This window comes from Mustelus asterias, chromosome 24 (assembly GCF_964213995.1).
Source record: "Mustelus asterias chromosome 24, sMusAst1.hap1.1, whole genome shotgun sequence".
NCBI lineage: Eukaryota > Metazoa > Chordata > Chondrichthyes > Carcharhiniformes > Triakidae > Mustelus > Mustelus asterias.
This window is the reverse complement of record NC_135824.1, coordinates 30,654,950-30,678,357: the sequence shown is the minus strand read 5'-3', so window position 1 is coordinate 30,678,357 and position 23,408 is coordinate 30,654,950. Positions and strand designations below refer to the sequence as shown.

General features: G+C 48.3%; 1 protein-coding gene across 1 annotated transcript in view; it reads right to left on the bottom strand.

The window, feature by feature from the left end:
• The window catches only part of fkbp16 (FKBP prolyl isomerase 16), a 168,558-nt gene that overhangs the window by 5,555 nt on the left and 139,595 nt on the right, over window positions 1-23,408 (bottom strand). The window contains exons 6-7 of the mRNA XM_078241000.1: window positions 21,236-21,408; window positions 12,991-13,068 (exon numbers count right to left, since the gene is read on the bottom strand). Coding sequence (XP_078097126.1) covers window positions 12,991-13,068; window positions 21,236-21,408 — 251 coding nt within the window. The remainder of the gene's footprint in view (window positions 1-12,990; window positions 13,069-21,235; window positions 21,409-23,408) is intronic.

Below are 23,408 nucleotides of genomic sequence, written 5' to 3'. Positions count from 1 at the left end.
CAGAGTTATATGGAGCGTGTCTATTTCACGCCAATTCCGGATGGGCGAACAAGGTGGTAGAGGGGGAAGTGCCAGTAAGGTTGGGCGTGCAGCCCATTAAGTCAATTTAAATGCATGCAAATGCATTTAAATGGCCGTCACAGCCCTGAGCGTGGACGTTTTTAGGCCTTGGTAAACAGGGAACTGGCGCAGAGGTGGGCGCGGATCACGCTACTCACCTCACGCCCGACTTTACCAAGCTTTCGCGCCCGAAAATGGGCGCAACGTGCTGGTAAAATCGGGCCCTGTGATTTTTACGGAGAGAGAGACTGTGATTTTTTTACAACCTATTCCTGGTTGGATTATTGGGTTATTGAAAGTGCAGCCACCTTCTGTTACCATAGCTGCCAAAACACAGGCTGCAACGGTCAAAATATCGATTTGAAAAAAAATTCTAATCACACATTTAGAATAAGGGATAGTGAGCTCTGGGTCAGTCTTGGGATTCTGATCATAGATTCACTGACAGTTACAGCATGGAATGAGACCATTTAGATATTGTGCAACATTAAGATCTACACTGCCTGATGTTCAAAATTCCACAGTGCTGTCTATACAATTTATTTTTCCTTAAGATAATCCTCCTGGGTTTTGTTTAACTCTGTTTCCGGTGAACTTTCAACATGATTGGGCAGCTCCGATCAGTATGGGGAGGGATAGGGTGGAGGGGGAGGGAGGGGGGAGGTGGGGGGGGCGCTACCATCTGTAGGCGATTGATGGGGGGCGGTGCGGAGGCATGATAAGTCTGGACAGTGGGGCAGGGATGGCGACAACTGCACTTCTGGGAGGTATGGGGCTCGCAATCGGCGGCAGGCCCCTGTGATTGTAGGGGGGTGGGCTATGTTTAGGTTGCCTGACACTCACTCTCTGTCTATCAGACCTCTGCTGCTGCGATTGCGCATGGGCAGAATTAGAGATCTGCACACATGCAATAGCGCCCTCTGCCGTTGCTACTGTGCATGTGCAGACACAGAGGTCTGGACATGTGCAATAGCTCCCTCTGCAGTTGCTATTGCGCATGTGCAGACACAGAGGCCTGCGCATGTGCAATAGCTTCCTCTGCAGGCTCTCTGGCAAATAAAGCCCTGCCTACCACCTGTAGCAGGTAGAAATGGTGCAGCCCGTATTTTTGATGTCTAAGTCCTTAAGATTGGGAGAGAAAACTCACCCAAAAAATAGATCTGCAATTTACCTATTTTCACATTAACTGGACATAAGACCATAAGACCATAAGACATAGGAGCGGAAGTAAGGCCATTCGGCCCATCGAGTCCACTCCACCATTCAATCATGGTTGATTTCAACTCCATTTACCCGCTCTCTCCCCATAGCCCTTAATTCCTCGAGAAATCAAGAATTTATCAATTTCTGTCTTGAAGACGCTCAACGTCTCGGCCTCCACAGCCCTCTGTGGCAATGAATTCCACAGACCCACCACTCTCTGGCTGAAGAAATTTCTCCTCATCTCTGTTCTAAAGTGACTCCCTTTTATTCTAAGGCTGTGCCCCCGCGTCCTAGTCTCCCCTGTTAATGGAAACAACTTCCCTACGTCCATCCTATCTAAGCCGTTCATTATCTTGTAAGTTTCTATCAGATCTCCCCTCAACCTCCTAAACTCCAATGAATATAATCCCACGATCCTCAGACGTTCATCGTATGTCAGGCCTACCATTCCTGGGATCATCCGTGTGAATCTCCGCTGGACCCGCTCCAGTGCCAGTATGTCCTTCCTGAGGTGTGGGGCCCAAAATTGCTCACAGTACTCCAAATGGGGCCTAACCAGTGCTTTATAATCATTCACTTAGAATCATTCACTTAGAATCATTCTCATAAAATTCCACCCAGTGTGTTCTCATCTTTGGCATGAACTGCATACTGTCTGCAAGAGGCATTGTGCAATTATTTGTTATTAAGCCAGGCCCTCACCGTTCTTTGGTGGCTGTTCCAGCCAACAGAGTTACATAGAAACTAGAAACATAGAAAACTACAGCACAAAACAGGCCCTTCGGCCCCACAAGTTGTGCCGAACATATCTCTACCTTTTAGGCCTACCTATAACCCTCCATCCTATTAAGTCCCATGTACTCATCCAGGAGTCTCTTAAAAGACCCTATTGAGTTTGCCTCCACCACCACTGACGGCATCAAAGCTTTTCCTATAATCCAGTGTAGTCAAGTGGTGACAACACCACATAATTCAGGATTGTAGACCCCCGTGATGGTTCGTTACATGTTGGACAGAGTAGACTACAGAGGGAAAAGAAACCCATTTGCTACTTCTGATGCGACAGTGATAGCGGAGAGGGGCATGGAGCAAATTTAACAGGTGATGGCCCAGTGGTATTATCGCTAGACTATTAACCCAGAAACTCAGTTAATGTTCTGGGGATCCGGGTTCAAATCCCGCCATGGCAGATGGTAGAATTTGAATTCAATTTAAAAAATCTGGAATTAAGAATCTACCGATGACCATGAAACCTTTGTTGATTATCAGAAAAACCCATCTGATTCACTAATGTCCTTTAGGGAAGGAAATCTGCCGTCCTTACCCGGTCTGGCCTACATGTGACTCCAGAGTCACAGCAATGTTGGTGACTCTCAACTGCCCTCGGGCAACTAGGGATGGGCAATAAATGCTGGCCCAGCCAGCGACGCCCATGTCCCATGAATGAATTTTTAAAAAAAGAATCCAAGGATCTGTGCCTAGTAAGAAAATGCTCACAGGCTTTTCCACAAGCAAGGGCTGGAGTTTTCTATATTAATTCTTCGAGATGGGGGTGTTGCTGACAAATCTTACATTTATTGCCCATTCCTATTCACTTGTGAGAAGGTGGCAGGATGTGGGAGTGAGCTTGGAGGTGATCGAGTGTCAATGCAATCGCTCCCTTTGGCCTTCGATCAGCAGTCGAGGTTGCGGATTGGGAGCTGTTGTTGTAGAAATCCTAGTGAGTTGCTACAACTTACACTGTCGATAGTGCACATTGCAGCCACAACACCCGGTGATGTAAGGATGAATATTTAGGCTTGCGGTTGAAGTACTGACTAACAGGTTGCTTAGTCCTGGATGGGGTTGAGTTCCTTGAGTGTTGTTGGAGCTGCCTCATTTCAGAAGAATATTAACTTGGGTACAATTAGATAGCTTGCTCAGAATTTCAGAGTGCAGTTAAGAGGCGACCACATTGAGTGAGCCTGGGGTCACATGTTGGCCAGAGTAAGGACAGTTTGAATGCCCTTGTAATGGCCTAGCAAGCCACTCAGTTCACGGACAATTAGGGATAGGCAATAAATGCTGACTTAGCCAGCAATGCTCACACCCCATAAAAGAATTAAAAAGAAGCTGGGTTAATCCAATCGCTTATGGTCACCATTACTCAGATTAGCTTCTACCAGCTTCCATGGTGGGATTTGAACCCATGTCTCAGAGCATTAGGCTGGCTCTCTGGCGTCACTAACATTTCCATTGTATCACCATTCCTCTAAAGTAAGGTTCGGCTCCAAGCCATTAATCACACTGATTTGGAACAGTATCGCATTCCTTCATTGTCGCTGGGTTAAAATCCCTCCCTCACGTGGGTGTATCAACACCACAATGACTGCAATGGTTCAAGAAGGTGGCTCACCCACCTCCTTCGAAATGGGAAGCAAGGACTAGCATCAAGTGCTGGCCTTGGCTGCAGCAGCCAAGGCCATAGAATCCCTACAGTACAGATGGACGCCATTTGACCCATCAAGCCTGCACCGACAGCAATCCCACCCAGGCCCCATCCCCATTACCACACGTATTTACTCTGCTCATGCCCCTGATACTAAGGGTCAATTTAGCATGGCCAATCCACCTAACTCGCACATCTTTGGACTGTGGGAGGAAACCGGAGCACCCGGAGGAAACCCACGCAGACACAAGGAGAACGTGCAAACTCCACACAGACAGTGACCCGAAGACGGAATTGAACCCGGGTCCCTGGCGCTGTGAGGCCTCAGTGCTAACCACTGTGCCAGCGTGCCCCCCATGAAAGAATTTGATAAAGCGTATTCTATCGCACTCCTGACGTGTGCCTTGTAGACGGCAGGCAAAAGTCATGACATGAGCCAGAATATTCAGCCTTAACCCACTCATATCGCCATGGCCTTATGGTTGGTCCAATGAAGTTTTATGGTCAATGATGATGCCATGGATGTTGACGGTGGATAACACACCGATGGTAATGCTATTGAATGTCAAAGGAAATAGTTGAGTACTCGCCTGTTGGAAATGGCCATTGCCTGGTACTTGTGTGGGGTGAATGTTACTTGACATTCAGCTGCCCAAGTCTGTATATTATTCAGGTCCTAATCCACATGAGCATGGATCATTTCATTAGCGAAGGAATTGTGAGTGAAGCTGAACGCTGTGTATCATTTCTGTTGGTGGGAAAGTCATGGATGAAGCAGCTGAAGATAGATCTCCTCCAAATGTCCCCAGCATCACAAGTGCCAGTTTTAAGCCAATTCGATTTAGGCCACATAACACTGAGGAATGGCTGAAGGCCCTGGATACTGCAAAGGCTATGGACCCTGAAAATATTCCGGCAACAGTACTGGAAACTCGTGCTCCAGAATTTTACATTCCCCTGAACAAGCTGTCCCAGTGCAACACTGGTATCTACCCGGCAATGTGGAAAATCCTGCACACAAATAGCAGGACAAGTCCAATCCAGCCAATTATTGCCCCATCAGTCTATTCTTGATGATTTAAAAAATTTATTCGTGGGACATGGCCGTCGTTGGCTGGCCAGCCCCATCCCTAGTTGCCCTTGTTCAGAGGGCAGTTGAGAGTCAACCACATTGTTGTGTCTCTGGAGTCACATGTAGGCCAGACCAGGTAAGGAGGACAGATTTCCTTCTCTAAAGGACATTAGTGAACCAGATGGGTTTTTCCGACAATTGACAATGGTTTCATGGTCATCAGTCGATTCTTAATTCCAGGTATTTTTTATTGAATTCAAATTCCACCATCTGCCGTGGTGGGATTCAAACCCAGGTCCCCAGAACTTTAGCTGAGTTTCTGGATTAATAGTCTAGCGATAATACCACTAGGCCATTGCCTCCCCTATAAAGTGATGGAAGGGATCATCGACAGTGAAACCAAGTGGCACTAGTTAGCTTTAACCTGCTCACTGATGCTCAGCTTGGGTTCCGCCAGAGTCACTCCACTCCTGATCTCATTATAAACTTGGTTCCAGCATGGACATTGGAGCTGAATTCCAGAGCTGAGGTGAGAGTGACTGTCCTTGACATCCAGTCAATCCAGCAAAACTGGAGTAGTGAGAATCAGGGGGAAATTCTCTGCTGGCTGGAGTCATACCCGACACAAAGGAAGATGGTTGTGGTTCTTGGAGATCAGTCATCTCAGTCCCAGGACACCGCTGCAGGGGTTCCTCAGGGTAGTGTGCTCGACCCAACTTCAGCTACTTCATCAATGACCTTCCTTCCATCATAAGTCCCATCAACTCCCTCTGTAACAGCACTGTTGGTGTAGCTGCATCACGTGGACTTCAGCGCCTCAAGAAGGCAACTCACTAGCACCCTCTCTAGGGCATCTAGAGATGGACAATAAATGCTGGCCCAGCCAGCGATGTTCAGGAATGAACGAATGAAAAATGTTGGGCCCAGGATGCTACATGGGTGGAATGATGAGTGGGAAATGTATAATTGGTGGTGATCTTACAAATCACAGGTAAAGGGTAGTGTGACAAAAAACTAGCTGAGGTGTGAAAGGGCCGATGTGTCAGGTTAAAACGGGAGATGTAATGGAGCTTGGTCTGAACTCAGTGCCTGAACTAGCCTGGCAAGCACAGCAGGACGGATAGCAGACAATCTGCAGAATAAAGCCGAAGATGTATTTGCAGGAGAATGAGTAAAGCGCTCAACTGTTCCAAAGAGACTTGCACAATATTGGAAATGCCTGGTAAAAGGCTGTCGGATAATAATCCCCTTCTATCGCAATATTTTCAACAATAATCCAAAATGAATGTAGAATAATAGATTAATGTTTCACGTCTGTTTTTTTTTTAAGCTCTCCTTGTTCCAGTGGGTATTTGCAGAAACAAGTCTCTGAGTATATTAAAGTGCTCAGTAACTTGACCCGTGGATGATCTTGAAGTCTCCGTGGATTTTCTTGTCTTTTAAGTTCAGGCAGATCCAAGTTTTGGTTTCAGAATCCTGGGAGTTCATCAAAATAGAAATGATTTGGAGACCACGTTCTCCGTGCTCAGAATCCGGAGAGTGCGATTCACGCCGGTGAGTTTCCAAGTTCCGATCTTCTCGGCCCCTCGCCGGCAGAATGGCGTGAAGCACACCGCGGGGATCGCAGAAAACTCATTTTAATATATTAGCATATCATTAGCGAGCACTCTCTCCGGGACTTCCCCCCCCTCCCCCGCCCCCGCTCACCGGACATTCAGTCGGCGTCGGTGTGACATCACATCAGCGCCATTTACAGCAGCTCCACATAAAATAAAAAACATAGAAGATCGGAGCAGGAGGATGCCATTCGAGCCTGCATACAGTGCAGAAAGAGGCCATTTGGCCCATCGAGTCTGCACCAACCGCAATCCCACCCAGGCCCTATCCACATATCCCTACATATTTACCCACTAACCCCTCTAACCTACGCATTCCGGGACACTAAGGGGCAATTTAGCATGGCCAATCAACCTAACCCGCACATTTTTGGACTGTGGGCGGAAACCGGAGCACCCGGAGGAAACCCACGCAGATACGGGGAGAATGTGCAAACTCCACACAGACAGCGATCATCCAACTCAGTCGCCTAATCCTATTTTCTCCCCATAATCTTTGATCTCATTCGCCCCAAGTGCTATATCCAGCCACCTCTTGAATACATTCAATGTTTTGGCATCAACTACTTCCTGCCGTAATGAATTCCACAGACTCACCACTCTTTCGGTGAAGAAATGGCTCCTCATCTCCGTCCTAAATGGTCCACACTGAATCCTCAGACTGTGGCCCCTGGTTCTGGACTCCCTCACCATCGGGATTATCCTCCCTGCATCTACTCTGTCTAGTCCTATTAGAATTTTAGAAGTCTCTGTGGGATCCCCTTGAACCTGGCAGAGACACCTACATGCCACGACATCTGGCCAGGACCGGTGTCCTGCGGAGGACCGCAGATGCATAGGTACTGGCTGAGGGCTTTCCGATGTCAGTCATCATACCTGCAGATGTCAGAGATGCAGTGCCGTAGAAGGCTGCGTCTGTCCCGGGGGATGGTGGACCCCCTCTGCCAGACTCTGCAGGAGCTGGCACCAGTGTGGGCACACCCACTGCCTGTGGCCCGTAAACTCACTGCCACTCAATACAAATGGCACAGTCCAGGGTAACATGGGCGACCAGTGTGGCATCTCACAGTCGGCCATACACAAATGTATCTGGGAGGTTACAGATGGCCTTAGTGTGAGGGTTCACCTGTATATCAACTTGCCCTGGGGACCTGGCAAGCCAAGATGCCAGGGCCATGGACTTTGCCAACTTAGCAGGTTTACCACAGAGTCAAGGTTTGATTGACTGCACCCACGTGGCCCTGTCTGCTCCATGGCGCCATGTGGCACCATTCATTAACCGCAAGTGATTCCACTCCCTCAATGCGCAGGTCCTCTGTGACCACATGAGGCGCTTCATTCAGGTGTGTGCCTGTTTCCCAGGGAGCGTCCATGACAGCTACATCTTGGGGCACTCTCAGGTCCCAGCCATCTTTGAGGGAGAGTGGCGGCTGGAGGGACAGCTCCTCGGGGACAAGGGGTTAGCCACTCACCAGCGGAGACTCATTACAACAAGATTCATGCTGCCATGCGCTTGCTGGTTGAGCAGGCAATTGGCCTGTGAAGATGTGGTTCAGGTGGCTGGACTGGTTGCAGGATGCCCTACAATACAGCCCCCCGTAGGCTTTCCCTCATCACTGTAGTCTGCTGTGCCCGTGACAACTTGGTGCTGCAGAGGGGAGACCCTGTGGAGGAGATGGAGGAGCACCACATCTCCTTGGATGTGGGGGAGGGTGACCATGCAGAGGAGGAGGTAGAAGAATCCCGGGCAATGGACAGGGCCCGATTGCACAGGGATGAGGTGCTGGGTGAGTGCAGTGGTTCCCCCACACTTGGTGACATTAACAGACAGAGTGGACGCTCTGTGGGTGAACAAAATGAAAGTTAATTCCAAACATTCAATAAATTATGACCTATCTACACTCGGGCCTATATTCACTTGTGCTCACTAAAGGCCTATGGTTTCTTCATCGCCCTGATTCTCCCACTACGTCTAGGTGCCCCCAGGATCCACAGCTGAGGTTGAGGTAGTCTGCCAGACTCTATTCCCTTTCACCTGAGATGACTTTGCAGGTGTCCCCTGGGACCTCGGGACCTTGAGGCTCCAATCCTGCTTTCGGGTGGCACTGACATTTGATTGCTGCCTTCCTCGGTTCAGGGGCTGGGAGTGTGTCGCTCACAGGGAGAGGGGAGTGTCAGATGGGCTGGAGACCCCCAGGATCCCCTGGCTGGAGGCCCCGGGCTGTATCCCTGCAGAACCTCTTCCCATCAGGTTCCCTGGGGCCCCCGCGCTCCTCGATAGGATGGAGGGGAAGCTGGAGTGAGCTCCAGAAGCCCCGCTGTCCTCTGGCGCTGGCGTTCTTGGACTCCCACCCGTGCCTGCACCGTGTCAAAACCCTGTACTATGGTGCGGACATCTCCTGCCATGGAGTTCACATCCAGCACCAAGGTTTCCACTGCAGACGCCACCCTAGCTGCGTTGGCCTCGGTGCACTGCAGTGACGGCACCATCTCCTCGGATACAAGGCGATGGGACTCCTCCGATCGGCCTTGTGCTCCGAGGAGGTCATCCCTTCCTGACACTCGTGACTCTGCCTTTGCAGCTCCAGCAGCTGTGGGACGACTGGGCCCATCTTCGGGAAGGGGCTCAGCAGAGTCCTGGACTCCAGCACCCCTCCGAATGCCGGTTTCCTGGGATATCCCTGCCTCCGCCTGCTGTGGATCTTCAGCTGTGAGGTGCTCACCAGTGAGTGACTAAGAAGCCTGTCTACTTAGTAATCCCACCGAGGTGTGAGCACTGCGCTGGTGCCAAGTGTGGATAACAGCTGTATCGCCTCTTCAGTGGTTGGGTTGGAGATGTCCCTTAGAGTTGCTGCTGTCCAGTGGGCCAGGGGTGTGGGGATGGTCCGGCCTGTTCCGCTGGTCAGCTTGCAAGAGAAGGCAGATGGCATCAGCGCATTACAGAGGATACAGAGGGAACATTAATTACTCTGAGACTTAAGGAATGACAGCTTTTGTGTTGGGGATTCTCATATTTGTCTGCCGCCCCACTTCACCAGCAGTGCAGACAAACTCTTCCTCCTCCCCGGCCAGCTCGAGGGCTCACCCCTCAAAACGTGTGAGGGTTCTCAGCTTGGGCATGACTCCAGCTGGCTGCACCCACTCATGCTCGCTGTGGTTGAGTTTGTCCTGCAATGACACAGGGAGAGTGTAGGTGGGAGTGTTGACATTTAAGTGGTGATGAGGTGCAGCAGGCTTGGGGCTTGGGTGAGAGCTGGAGTGTGAGGAGTATGATGTGGAGATGCCGGCGTTGGACTGGGGTAAACACAGTAAGAAGTTTAACAGCACCAGGTTAAAGTCCAACAGGTTTATTTGGTAGCAAAAGCCACACAAGCTTTTGGAGCCTTAAGCTCCTTCTTCAGGTGAGTGGGAATTCTGTTCACAAACAGGGCATATAAAGACACAAACTCAATTTACAGAATAATGGTTGGAATGTGAATGCGAATGCAAGAAAGGATGTCCCGAGGCATGGTACATTGGGGAAACCATGCAGACGCTGCGACAACGGATGAATGAACACCGCTCGACAATCACCAGGCAAGACTGTTCTCTTCCTGTGTGGGAGCACTTCAGCGGTCACGGGCATTCGGCCTCTGATATTCGGGTAAGCGTTCTCCAAGGCAGCCTTCACGACACACGACGGTGCAGAGTCGCTGAGCAGAAACTGATAGCGAAGTTCCGCACACATGAGGACGGCCTGAACCGGGATATTGGGTTCATGTCACACTATCTGTTATCCCCACAGCTTGCCTGGACCTGCAGAGTCTCACTGGCTGTCCTGTCTGGAGACAATACACATCTCTTTAACCTGTCTTAATGCTCTCTCCACGCACATTGTTTGTACCTTAAAGACTTGATTAGCTGTAAGTATTCGCATTCCAACCATTATTCTGTAAATTGAGTTTGTGTCTTTATATGCCCTGTTTGTGAACAGAATTCCCACTCACCTGAAGAAGGGGCTTAAGGCTCTGAAAGCTTGTGGCTTTTGCTACCAAATAAACCTGTTGGACTTTAACCTGGTGTTACAAAGAACAAAGAACAAAGAACAGTACAGCACAGGAAACAGGCCCTTCGGCCCTCCAAGCCTGTGCCGCTCCTTGGTCCAACTAGACCAATCGTTTGTATCCCTCCATTCCCAGGCTGCTCATGTGACTATCCAGGTAAGTCTTAAACGATGTCAGCGTGCCTGCCTCCACCACCCTACTTGGCAGCGCATTCCAGGCCCCCACCACCCTCTGTGTAAAAAACATCCCTCTGATGTCTGAGTTATACTTCGCCCCTCTCAGCTTGAGCCCGTGACCCCTCGTGATCGTCACCTCCGACCTGGGAAAAAGCTTCCCACTTTTCACCCTATCTATACCCTTCATAATCTTGTACACCTCTATTAGATCTCCCCTTATTTTCCGTCTTTCCAAGGAGAACAACCCCAGTCTACCCAATCTCTCCTCATAGCTAAGACCCTCCATACCAGGCAACATCCTGGTAAACCTTCTCTGCACTCTCTCTAACGCCTCCACGTCCTTCTGGTAGTGCGTCGACCAGAACTGGACGCAGTACTCCAAATGTGGCCTAACCAGCGTTCTATACAGCTGCATCATCAGACTCCAGCTTTTATACTCTATACCCCATCCTATAAAGGCAAGCATACCATATGCCTTCTTCACCACCTTCTCCACCTGTGTTGCCACCTTCAAGGATTTGTGGACTTGCACACCTAGGTCCCTCTGTGTTTCTATACTCCTGATGACTCTGCCATTTATTGTATAACTCCTCCCGACATTATTTCTTCCAAAATGCATCACTTCGCATTTATCCGGATTAAACTCCATCTGCCACCTCTCCGCCCAATTTTCCAGCCTATCTATATCCTGCTGTATTGCCCGACAATGCTCTTCGCTATCCGCAATTCCAGCCATCTTCGTGTCACCCGCAAACTTGCTGATTACACCAGTTACACCTTCTTCCAAATCATTTATATATATCACAAATAGCAGAGGTCCCAGTACAGAGCCCTGCGGAACACCACTGGTCACAGACCTCCAGCCGGAAAAAGACCCTTCGACCACTACCCTCTGTCTCCTATGGCCAAGCCAGTTCTCCACCCATCTAGCCACTTCTCCTTGTACCCCATGAGCCTTAACCTTCTTAACCAACCTGCCATGTGGGACTTTGTCAAATGCCTTACTGAAGTTGTGAGACTTCTTACTGTGTGAGGAGTATAGCAGCTACTAGGGGGCACATGGTGTCTCCGGGAAGGAGGAGGGACCTGATGCCTGGTAAAGGTCAAGGTGGCTGAGTGAGAGAAAGGATTGGGGACATGCGAGAGGGGTGCGAGGGGTGTGCGAGGTGGGGTGTGCGAGAAAAGTGCGAGGCGGCTGTGAGGGGGGGTCCATAGAGAGGCTGGGAGTGGTTCACTTACCCTGGCTGAGCCAAGAAGATCCTTCTTCTTCCGACACTTTTGCCTCATCCTTTTCTGGGGTGCGCTTGCACTGACCGGGGTTGCCATTGCATCCCAGGCGGGAGTGGACACTCTGCTGGAAGGCTGTCTCCTGAGGCGGGGGTGTAGGGTATCCCACCTCTGCTCCACTCCATCCAGCATCCTGGTGAGGGCCCACTCCAAATAGCACGGTGCTGCCTTCTTGGCTTCCATCCCTTCCAGTCGTTGTGGAACCATTGGGGAGCCATTTAAATGGAGCTCCCCAGTGCTTGCGGCAATTAAGTCGGCCAAATTAGACGGAAAACACCATAGGAGTGTGATACCCGTGGACATAAAAATTACTACTAATGAAGCATAAGATTCGGCCAATGCCGTTGGCAGGAATCAACTCCATTTCTTGCACTGGAACTGTGCCATATTTTGGTAAGTATGATGTGGAGATGCCAGCGTTGGACTGGGGTGGGCCCAGTAAGAAGTTTCACAACACTAGGGTTAAAGTCCAACAGGTTTATTTGAAATCACGAGCTTTCGGAACACTGCTCCTTCATCAGGTGAGTAACGATGTGGCTGAGTAACTCACCTGATGAAGGAGCAGCGCTCCGAAAGCTCGTGATTCCAAATAAACCTGTTGGACTTCAAACCTGGTGTTGCGGGACTTTTTTTTGTTGGTAAGCTTTCGCCCAACAGTTGAGTTTCTTTGTAGATTGCCTTGTGTCTGCTTTAAGTGAGATGCAGTTGCTGATACTGAATGGGAGTGAAGCGTGCCTTTTTGCCAAGTGCAAAGAGTATTCACTGCTCAAAGTTCACGCACCGGTGAGATTTCTTTCAGCAAAGCTGCAGCACAGATTAAATATTCAAGCCAAGAAAGTCAAATTATTTTTATGAGTTACTTCAGCCACAGGAGGATTTGGTCCAATGAATAGCAAAGACGCGTCGTTACCCAGAGTAAAAGGTAGCCTTGACGTAATTAAGTATGATTGTGCAAATACACGTTCACAGTCCCTGCACAGCATCCGCTGTTTGCGTTAGAACTGTACTCTGAAATATGCCATCTGTAATCCTCTTTGAAGACACACACTAATATCCTTCTGTATGTGTGTAAAAGGTTAAATTGAGGTTTAATGCATTTATTTACCTTAGTGCTGGGTTCAAGTTTCAACGCTCTCTTGAGTGTCTCCATAGCTTCCTCGTAGTCCCCCTGTTTGGATAACAACTGCAGCAGAATTGGAAAAACAGAATGAATCATTTCGACAAATCAGAAGTAAATAGGTCGGCTCCCGTTTGATGGCTAGACTGCGTCGTAGTTTGCCTGGCTAAGAGTGTGTGGAAATTAAATTTAAAAAGCCATTTGCAATAGCTGCAGGGGACTTTTAGAGCCACGTTGATGTACAGCTCAACATTGATTATAATCCTGGGTGAGCGAAAGGTCATTGACTGTTCCAGTCAGTTTGCGTCTCTCCCTGGATCACTGCTTGTGTATTGAGTGGAACCAGTTCAAACTGTGAAGCAGATCATCACAATCCTCTTTTCTCTTCACCCACCCCCACCCCCACCGCCCCATCCCAGATTGTGGAGATTATTTATGCTTTAGACAGGAAGTGTTTAAACTAAAGGGGGCAAAATGCCAGGCAGGACCTGATGCAAGATATTCAAGCATCCTTCGGGAAATGGGAAAGGCGCTGGCTGAGACTCTCTGAGGCACGGTGGCCCAGTGGTTAGCACTGCTGGCCCACAGCGCCAGGGACCCGGGTTCGATTCCCGGCTTGGGTCACCGTCTATGTGGAATTTGCACATTCTCCCCGTGTCTGCGTTGGTTTCCTCCGAGTGCTCCGGTTTCCTTCCACAGTCCAAAGATGTGCAGTTTCGGTGGATTGGCCATGCTAAATTGCCCCTTAAGTGTCAGGGGGACCAGCTAGGGTAAATGCATGAGGTTAATGGGGATAGGGCCTGGGTGGGATTGTGGTCGGTGCAGATGGGCCGAATGGCTTCCTTCTGCACTGTTGGATTCTATGATTCTATGTGACTGAGACTCTGTTACTGAGTGTGGATGTAGGATAAAGAGTGGAGAATGTAATGAGTGACCATGAGGGCCGCTTTACATTCTAGCTGTGGATTATTGCCTAGACATGTTCTGATGTTCCAATAGCTGGTATCATGCAGTAGTTTCAGTTTGAGTTTTCTTTATATTTTGACCAGAGTGGAGGGTAACCAGCCAGGAACGGTGGTAGGGTACGGTTGGCTCTGTTTCAGGTTCCTTTGTTCCTCTTGTTCCTTTGTCCCTCACCCTCTTCCCAGATTGGGGAGAGCAGCACTGTACCTTCAAAGGTTTGCTTCATCACCTTAGGAAGATGCGAGCCCCACATCTGTCCTGATACGTGGAGAGCAACCATTGCAGAGGCTGCCTGCTTGCGGGGTTAGGACCGGTGGCTGCCAGTAGCTTCCTCCACCTGCTCTCCGTCACCACTTCCCATCACCACAGGGCTGACATGCTGGTTGATTTGATTTGCTGAACAACCTGTACATTGAGTATATCTAAGTGGGTGAGGTTTGTGAAGAGCCACTCCTACTCTCTCATGAGCTGCTTTGGACAATATAATACTTGTGTTCAAGAAGAGAGACAGACAGAGCTAACCGAGGGCATCTCCAACCTGCTCTGTGAGTGGTAGGAAAAGAATTGAAATCTCTGTTAAAGATACATTTACCAACCACTTAGACAAAGAGAAAGTCATGACAACCAACACAGGTTACTGAAGAGAAGACTACATTTAACTAAAGTAATGGAGTTCTTGGTGAAAGGTTGGCAGCTTAGGTGGATGGGGGGGAATTGCATCGGATGACAGTGATTTTCAGCGAACTATGATATGGTAGCGCAGAGAAGATAATTTGAGAAGATTAAGAGGTTTGAAATTGGACAAGGCTGGCAGATTGGAATGACATCTTCAGAGGAGCAGCGGCAGTGAATTGGAGTTGAAGGGCAGCTCTTGGCTTGGCTGCAGATTGGGAATGGTAACTTATCCTTTGCTGCTGTTTACTGAATGCACCGGTGATGTGGAGAGTTAGAGGGAGATATCTCCTTATGATAGAGGAAGCCCAGTAAAGAGTGTTGAGAGGCAAAATCAACTCTCAGGGGCGGCTAACAAAATAATGAAATTGGCAAAATGTGATACAAGGGCCGGGATTCTCCAAACAAAATTCTAAGTCCCCAATTCGCGTGAAAACAGGAGTAACTCCCATTGGTTTTTTTTTTAGCATGAGTTTCAGAATGAATCTCCCACACTCTGAGCAGTACAGAGTGCCCTCGCAGGATTCCCTCTGAAAATCAGGGAGCGGGGCCTATTCCCACTGGAGAGGCCGGCAGCATAGCGCTGAGTGAGCCATTGCGCATGCGGCGATCTGTTAGCGCCGAGATCGGTGCATGCACTGTAACCCGCACTGCCGGCTTCCCGATTGCTGGCCAGCCCGTGACCCTGCATCGCTGCCCCTCCGACCCCCTCCCCCCCCCCCACCCCCTCCGATCGCTGGCCTCCCGGGACTATAATAGACAAGCCCCTATTTTCATGATCATGACGAATGGTGGAGCAGGCTCGAAGGGCCAAATGGCCTCCTCTTGCTCCTATCTTCAATGTTTTTTATGGTTCTATGCCAAGTTATGGCATTTCCATGCTCATTCACCCACTATACACTGTCATAGTTTCACAATGTTTGTTTACACATTAAGTGGTTTCAGCGGTTTTATTTTTAATTATTGATACATTAAGTGGTCTGGATGATTGAGAATTATATTAGTTTGTAGTGAAATTACTTTTTCAACATAGGAGGATGTTATGAATGAATCACTTTATTGAAAGTCTTTATTTACAGATCCAACCATCACTACAGTGTATAGTGGTTCAATGAAGGTGCCAAAGGTAAGCATGGGAGGCCGGGGTGGGGTTGGGGGGGTGGGTATGGAAGGGCTGAGCTTGGCATAGGTGGCATGAGCGACCATAGGGGTTGGGGGGTGGGGCAGTACATGGATGGGGCATAGTGAGGCAAGTGTTTGCAATGGGAGGGGGTGAGGACGTGAAGGGACGTGTCCATTATGGGGATTAGAGAGGTAAATATGTGTGTTACAGGGATAGGGTGGGCGGGGGGCGGGCTCTGTTGATATGTTGGCGCAGACATGATGGGCTGAATGGCCGTCTTCTGCACCGTAGCAATTCTATGATTCTATGACTAAGCCTTTTAAACAGCCCATTTTAATACCCAACAGCTCTTACCTGCACCCCCCTCCCCCCAACCTCCCCCCCCCTGCACCCACCCACCCACCCGGAGGCAATGAGAATCCCATGGGCATCTCTCCCAAGGCTGGTAGACAGAGCTGGGATTTTTCCTGACACCCGCTACCCACTACATGGCTGGTAAATCAGGCCCAAATGCAGTAGAGTTTTGTTGAGTAAGGGCAATAGGGGACAAGTGGCAAAGGTAGGTGAATGTGGTAGAGGTATGGTTCAGCCATGATCGAGTTACATTGCTGAACAGACCCAAGAAGCTGAATGGGCCGCTCCTGTCCCTAATGTCCCGAGAATAAACAAAATCAAAAACAGGCAAATGCAGAAACTGAATATTAAATTGCAGGTATCAGAATTAGCGATACCAGTGTTAACCATGGGTGGCACGGTGACACAGTGGTTGGCACTACTGCCTCACAGCACCAGGGACCTGGGTTCGATTCCCAGCTTGGGTCACTGTCTGTGCGGAGTCTGCACATTCTCCCCGTGTCCGCGTGGGTTTCCTCCGGGTGCTCCGGTTTCCTCCCACCGTCCGAAAGACGTGCTGGTTAGGGTGCATTGACCGTGCTAAATTCTCCCTCAGTGTACCCGAGCAGATGCCAGAGTGTGGCAACTAGGGGATTTTCACAGTAACTTCATTGCGGTGTTAATATAAGCCTACTTGTGACGCCAATAAATAAATTTTTAAAACCAGTAAAAGGCAAACTTACGACTGAAAACTGAAAATCTTTACACAAGGACTGATCCAAACTTGGAATGGAGGGTGAAACTCTGGAATCATGAAAGAAGCACTGGGGCTAGGGGAAACCCTAGCATTGGTGCACTAAGATGGGCTGAGTGGCCTTCCTCATCATTGTTTATGTCTAATCTTTACAATGCATGTTCACAGTCAGAAAAGGTGGAAGGGAAACTCATGTCAGTTCAGGGAATGAAATCAAATAATTCATTCACTGTGGAGCGGCACAGTGGTTAGCACTGCTGCCTCACAGCTCCAGGGGCCTGGGTTCGATTCCCAGCTTGGGTCACTGTCTGCGTGGAGTTTGCACGTTTTCCCCGTGTCTGCGTGGGCTTCCTCCGGATGCTCCAGTTTCCTCTCAGTCCGAAAGAGTTAGGTGCATTGGCCGTGCTAAATTGCCCCTTAGTGTCCTGGGATGCATTGATTACAGGGATTGGCGGGGTAAATATGTGGGGTGGTGGGGATAGGGCCTGGGTGGAATTGTGGTCGGTGCAGACTCGATGGGCCGAATGGCCTCTTTCTGCACTGTAGGGATTCTATGATTCTTGGAAGAACTCTCCAGCTTGTTGTGGGGTCACCATGCAGTCAGAAGCAGTGACCTTCCCCCAAAATAAATGATGTCCAGCCATGGATGAACGCCTGTGCTTACTGGGACTCCAAATCTCCTTCAGACAACTTTGCAGGGTCGACGGTGCCCGTTTGTAAAAAATATCGGACGTTTATGGATGCAAATCTGTAAATTATTAAAGGACCTGTGACCCAGTTAGCCAGGGACCTGGGCGGCATCTGTTCCCGATTAACACAGAGAAAAAGTAACTCATCAAAAACAAATCAATTTGTCCAAACGCTCATATAAGTGAAAGATAAGGAACCGAGATTGAGGGATAAACAGCTCAATAAGCCGCAATCTGCCTCCCAACCATATGTCATTCTAAACTGATACACCCTGGCAGCAAATCCACATGACAACTGGGCTCCCAGCAACAGAGAATTATGAATGGTTAATATGTAGGCTAATGTGCACTTTATGGGACAGGCACATCTGTCCTATCCAATTTAAGTTTGAAGACAAGGCATATTACATTGACCCAGTTTTTATTGTGCAAGGATTTCAGGAAAAAGAATGTGTTGGAGGTACCCGTCAGAATCCAACATTCTTTAACATGTTCTCTGGGAGGGGATAAGGAGTTCCTTGTACTTGGGACAAATGCGCTGTTTGCTGTACAGTACAGCAAGATTATTGGGCATTAATCCTGGAGAACGTTGTGCTTGGTAACCTCACTGACCCCCCCAAAGCAAGTCGCTTATTAACATTCAATTTTAAATGTTCTGTGCTTAAAGTTGAGAGGATTTTACATCTTTGGAATGTAAGTTGTAGAACAGGCTAAAGAGACACAGGTTCAAGGTGAGGAGGCAGCAGCTTTCGGGGGGACGTGAGGAAAAACCTTTTTACCCAGAGGACGGGTGACGATCTGGAATGCGCTGTCTGGGAGGGCGGTCGAGGCGGGATGTGTCACATCCTTTAAAAAGTATCTAGATGAGCACTTGGCACGTCACAACATTCAGGATAATGGGCCAAGTGCTGGCAGGTGGGATTAGGTGGCAGTTCAGGTGTTCCCAATGTGTCGGTGCGGACTCAATGGGCCTCTTCTGCGTTGTATGATTCTATGATTCTAAAGGAGGCTGGCAGGCAGGGTAAACACATGAAAATATAAACATACTCGCTTTCTCTTATTCAGAAGAAAATATGAGTTCACCATGCATATGTGTGGACGACTTTTAAATCGGGTTTCGTTTCCCATTAGAGGCATGGAAATTTAACATCTGACCCACTCATTTCTCGTTATGACTATTTTGAGATGGGGGAAGATGGCGTGGATCATTTTGTTACTATGCTGACCAGGGAGAGCAATGTAATCGGATATTTCAAATACATTTTGTGCTTGGGAAAATAGGCAAATTAAAAAGGAAGATTCATTAAATTGTTTTCCGTGACGACACCCCCATTAAAAAGCGTAGCAGACATCCTTCCCTTTCCACACTGTTGTCCGTAACATCTTCCCTTCCCAAGGGTAGGGCAATCTAAAACTAGAGGGCATAGGTTTAAGGTGAGAGGGGAGAGATACAAAAGTGCCCAGAGGGGCAATTCTTTCACACAGAGGGTGATGAGTGTCTGGAACGAACTGCCAGAGGTAGTAGTAGAGGCGGGTACAATTTTGTCTTTTAAAAAGCATTTAGACAGTTACATGGGTAAGATGGGTATAGAGGGTTATGGGCCAAACGTGGGCAATTGGGATGAGCTTAGGGGTTTAAAAAAAAAGGTCGACATGGACAAGTTCGGCCGAAGGGCCTGTTTCCATGCTGTAAACCTCTATGACTCTATGACTCTATCTTACAAAGTTGTCAACCTCAAATCCTAAAGATTTGCGTCCCCGACATTTTATGTGTCCAGATCTTTGACAGAGGATTGAGAAAGGTTTTTAAAACTCAAGCATAAAGTTTCATGCAGTGATCTGTTCATTATCATCGCAATAATTAGATAATGCACGCTTTCAAAATGTGCAAAAACCAGAAGTCTCGATATTGAGCCTTAGGCCTCGTCTAAGTAATCTAGGAAGCTTGAGAGGCAGCTCACTCTCTGTTGAAGAGGCCACCTTCCTTCCGGAAGGTCAGAGAGGTGGGGGGTCGGAGGTTAGGTCAGCAGCAACGGGTCAAATTTTAATTCTGAAATGTGTCTTCGATTGGCAGATGTTGCTTAATCCACAGAGGCCACTGAGGAATCCTAAGCAGGGTAGGTCCAACACCAGCTTTTATGAGGGGACCTAAAACAGGCAACAAACCCCTTATTTACATTAATAAAAGCAAATTACTGCGGATGCTGGAACCTGAAACGAAAAGAGAAAATGGTGGGAAAATCGCAGCAGGTCTGGCAGCGTCTGTAAGGAGAGAAAAGAGCTGACGTTTCGAGTCCAGATGACCCTTTGTCAAAGCTTTGTTAAACCTTATTTACATTGTTGGGCAACTTAACACCCGCACAAAAGGCCACCGTAGAGGATGCTGAAAAATGGCTCAACCCAATTTCAGGCGGATCAAACATTTTTCAGACATCTTTGGGATGCAGGATGTTGGTGGCTGAAATTGTCATTGTTACGCACATTTTACACCAGTAAATAGACAGCGACAAGATCAGATTTCTACTCCACTACCTTCTAATTTGGCTGCACATCACTAAAGGTTCTGTGTAAACAGGGGTCAATGGGGAGGCGATGGCCAAGCGGTATCATCACTAGGCTATTCATCCAGAACCTCAGCTAATGTCCTGGGGACCCGGGTTCGAATCCTGCCCCGGCAGGTGGTGGAATTTGAATTCAATAAAAAATATCTGGAATTAAGAATCTACTGATGACCACGTTGGAAAAGCCTATTGGGTTCACTAATGTCCTTCAGGGGAGGAAATCTGCCGTCCTTACCCGGTCTGGCCTACGTGTGACTCCAGAGTCACAGCCATGTGGTTGACTCTCAACTGCCCTCTGAAATGACAGCGTTTCAAGAAGGCAGCTCACCACCTTCTCAAGGGCAATGAGGGATGGGCAATAAATGCTGGCCAGCCAGCGACACCCAAATCCCCCGAATGAATAAAAAGAAATTGATCTCCGTACATGAAACGTTTAAATGTTCAAAAGAAAATTTCCATTTAATTGTCCTTCCTGGGGTTAGTGCCTGAAATTACAACTCTTCCAAAAATCTTGAAGTAAGCATTAGTGTATTAATGTGTTTTCCTTTTGTTTCTTCATTTAGAAGATGCGAGCGTTGTTGGCCGGGCCAGCATTTATTGCCCATCATTATCTGCCCTCCATTTATTTCAGAGGGCATTTTCAAGTGAACCACATTGCCATGAATCTGGAGTCACATGTAGGCCGGGTATGGGTCGCAGATGGGCTTTTATGACAATCAACGATGGTTTCATGTTCATCATCAGGTTTAATTCCAGATTTTTATCCAATTCAAATTTTGCCAGATGCAGTGGTGGGATTTGAACCCAGGTCCCCAAATCTTGCCCATGGTCGCTGAGATTACTAGTCTAATGACAATACCATAACTCCACCGTCTCCCATCTCAGGACTATGGAGAAAAGAGCCTGGTGGAGTTGATTCAACAGATAACCAGCATAGACAACAATGGGCTGAATGGCCTCCTTCCCTGCTGCAACCATTTGATGATTCTATGTCTAGTGGGGGAACGATTATTTAACATAAACGGGTTAACACGTCCATGAGCTGAGGGGACAGAGGAGCTTTGCACAGAGAGTGAAACTCGTATGGTGAATATTCAAGCTGTAGGGGAATTCTGATTGGGGTTACGGAATACTCAACTTTTCCTTTCCTGAACAAAGCTTTCACATTATTGGGATCCAGTTGCAGGAGAGCATTACTGGAGGCAATCACCTCTTCATGGAGGTCCAACTTCATCTGGGCAGCTGCTAAGTTGTTGAGACATTTCAGCCCATCTTCCTGCAGTTCCTCTGCTTCCTGAGCGCTGGGATTAACTGCAATTTAAAACCATCAAAGACATTAGAATGATGGTGATGCACTTTAAAATTAGGAGTAAAAGTAAAGTTTATTTATTAGTCACAAGTAAGGCTTACATTAACACTGCAATGAAGTTACTGTGAAATTCCCCTAGTCGCCACACTCTGGCGCCTGTTCGGGTCAATGCACCTAATCAGCACGTCTTTCAGACTGTGGGAAGAAATCGGAGCACCCGGAGGAAACCCACACAAACATGAGGAGAATGTGCAAACTCCACGCAGACTGTGACCCAAGCCGGGAATCGAACCCAGGTCCCTGGCGCGGTGAGGCAGCAGTGCTAACCACTGTGCCACCATGCCGCCCGATTAGAGTGTTGCAGTGAAATACTCTCATCTCCACATCTATCAAACCGTACTTTCCATTGTTTCTGTCACATTTCTGTGTCAGCTTTTCCCAATGGTCACATTTATAATGGAAACTGCCTATGTAAACTTCTCACTCTGTTAGAGTTGTGGTGCCTCTATTTGGCATCTCTCAGCTCCTCAGCCTGTACCGCAGTGAGACCAACTCTCCGAATTTGCTGTAAGCTATGCTACTAGGCGGCACGGTGACACAGTGGTTCACACTGCTGCCTCACAGCGCCAGGGACCCGGGCTTGATTACCAAGCTTGGGTGACTGTCTGTGTGGAGTTTGCACATTCTCCTCGTGTCTGCGTGGGTTTCCTCCGGGTGCTCTGGTTTCCTCCCACAGTCCAAAGATGTGCTGGTTAGGTGGATTGGTCATGCTAAATTCTCCCTCAGCGTACCTGCCGGAGTGTGACGACCAGGGGATTTTCACAGTAACTTCATTGCAGTGTTAATGTGAGTCTACTTGTGACACTAATAAATAAACTTTAAACTTTACTTAAATCTAAATAAAATCACATTAAACATCAAGACAGATTGTAAGACTTTAAAATGAAGTTTGAATTATATTTGCATGTTTCCCTCAGCTTTGACTCTCCATTGAATATCCGGCAAAAGGATTCAAACAGAAAATATTCATCACTGTTAAAGTATCTTAAAAATGTTTTCCAAGTGTTTCTGCCAATTCTTTTCATTGCAAAGATAACAACTGACACTTACATAACACCTGTAGCATAGAAAAAACAACTGAGGCATTTCATTGGGGTGGCACAGTGGCACAGTGGCTAGTGCTGCTGCCTCACAACGCCAGGGATCCGGGTTCAATTCCGGCCTCAGGTCACTGTCAGTGTGGAGTTTGCATGTTCTCCCGTGTCTGCATGGGTTTTCTCCAGGTGCTCCGGTTTCCTCCCACACTCCAAAGATGTGCAGGTTAGGTTGTTTGGCCATGCTAAATTGCCCCTTAGTGTCAGGGGAACTAGCAGGGTAAATAGATGGGGTTAAGGGGATAGGGCCTGGGTGGGATTGTGATCGGTGCGGATTCGATGGGCCAAATGGCCTCCTTCTGCACTGTAGGGATTCCATGATTCTTTGATTGAGGTATTTAAAAAATGGTTGCTGAGACAAAGGAGGAAATTTGGAGGGGGGGTCTATAGGGGTGCAAGTTTGGAGAGTCAAAGAGATAAGTTTTCAAGATGGCTTTAAAAGAGGGAAGGAGAAGTAAACAAATTTACGGTGGGAATTCCAGAGAAATGGGACTGAAGTAATGGAAGGCAAGTTGCCTCTGGTGGGGAGAGGTCAGAGGGGGAGGAGTTGGTCTGGAGGAGGCTACAATGATGGAGGGAGGGTAGGCCATGAAGAGATAGAAATGGATTCAAGAAGGCATTCAGCCATCGAGCTCACACTTCCGTAGCAATCTACAGCCCAAATGTGCCTGTTGTCTGTCTCTGGAACGATTCCGGACCTTGTTTTAACCTGGAGACTATTCCAGGTTTTGATCCCTCTTTCTGAAGGGCAGTCTGAAATCAAGGGCTGAATTTTTCAGTGACAGTCAGAACCTGACGTCGGGCCCATATGGGGATCAGGGGTCCATCCATGTTGTCAATGCACCCAC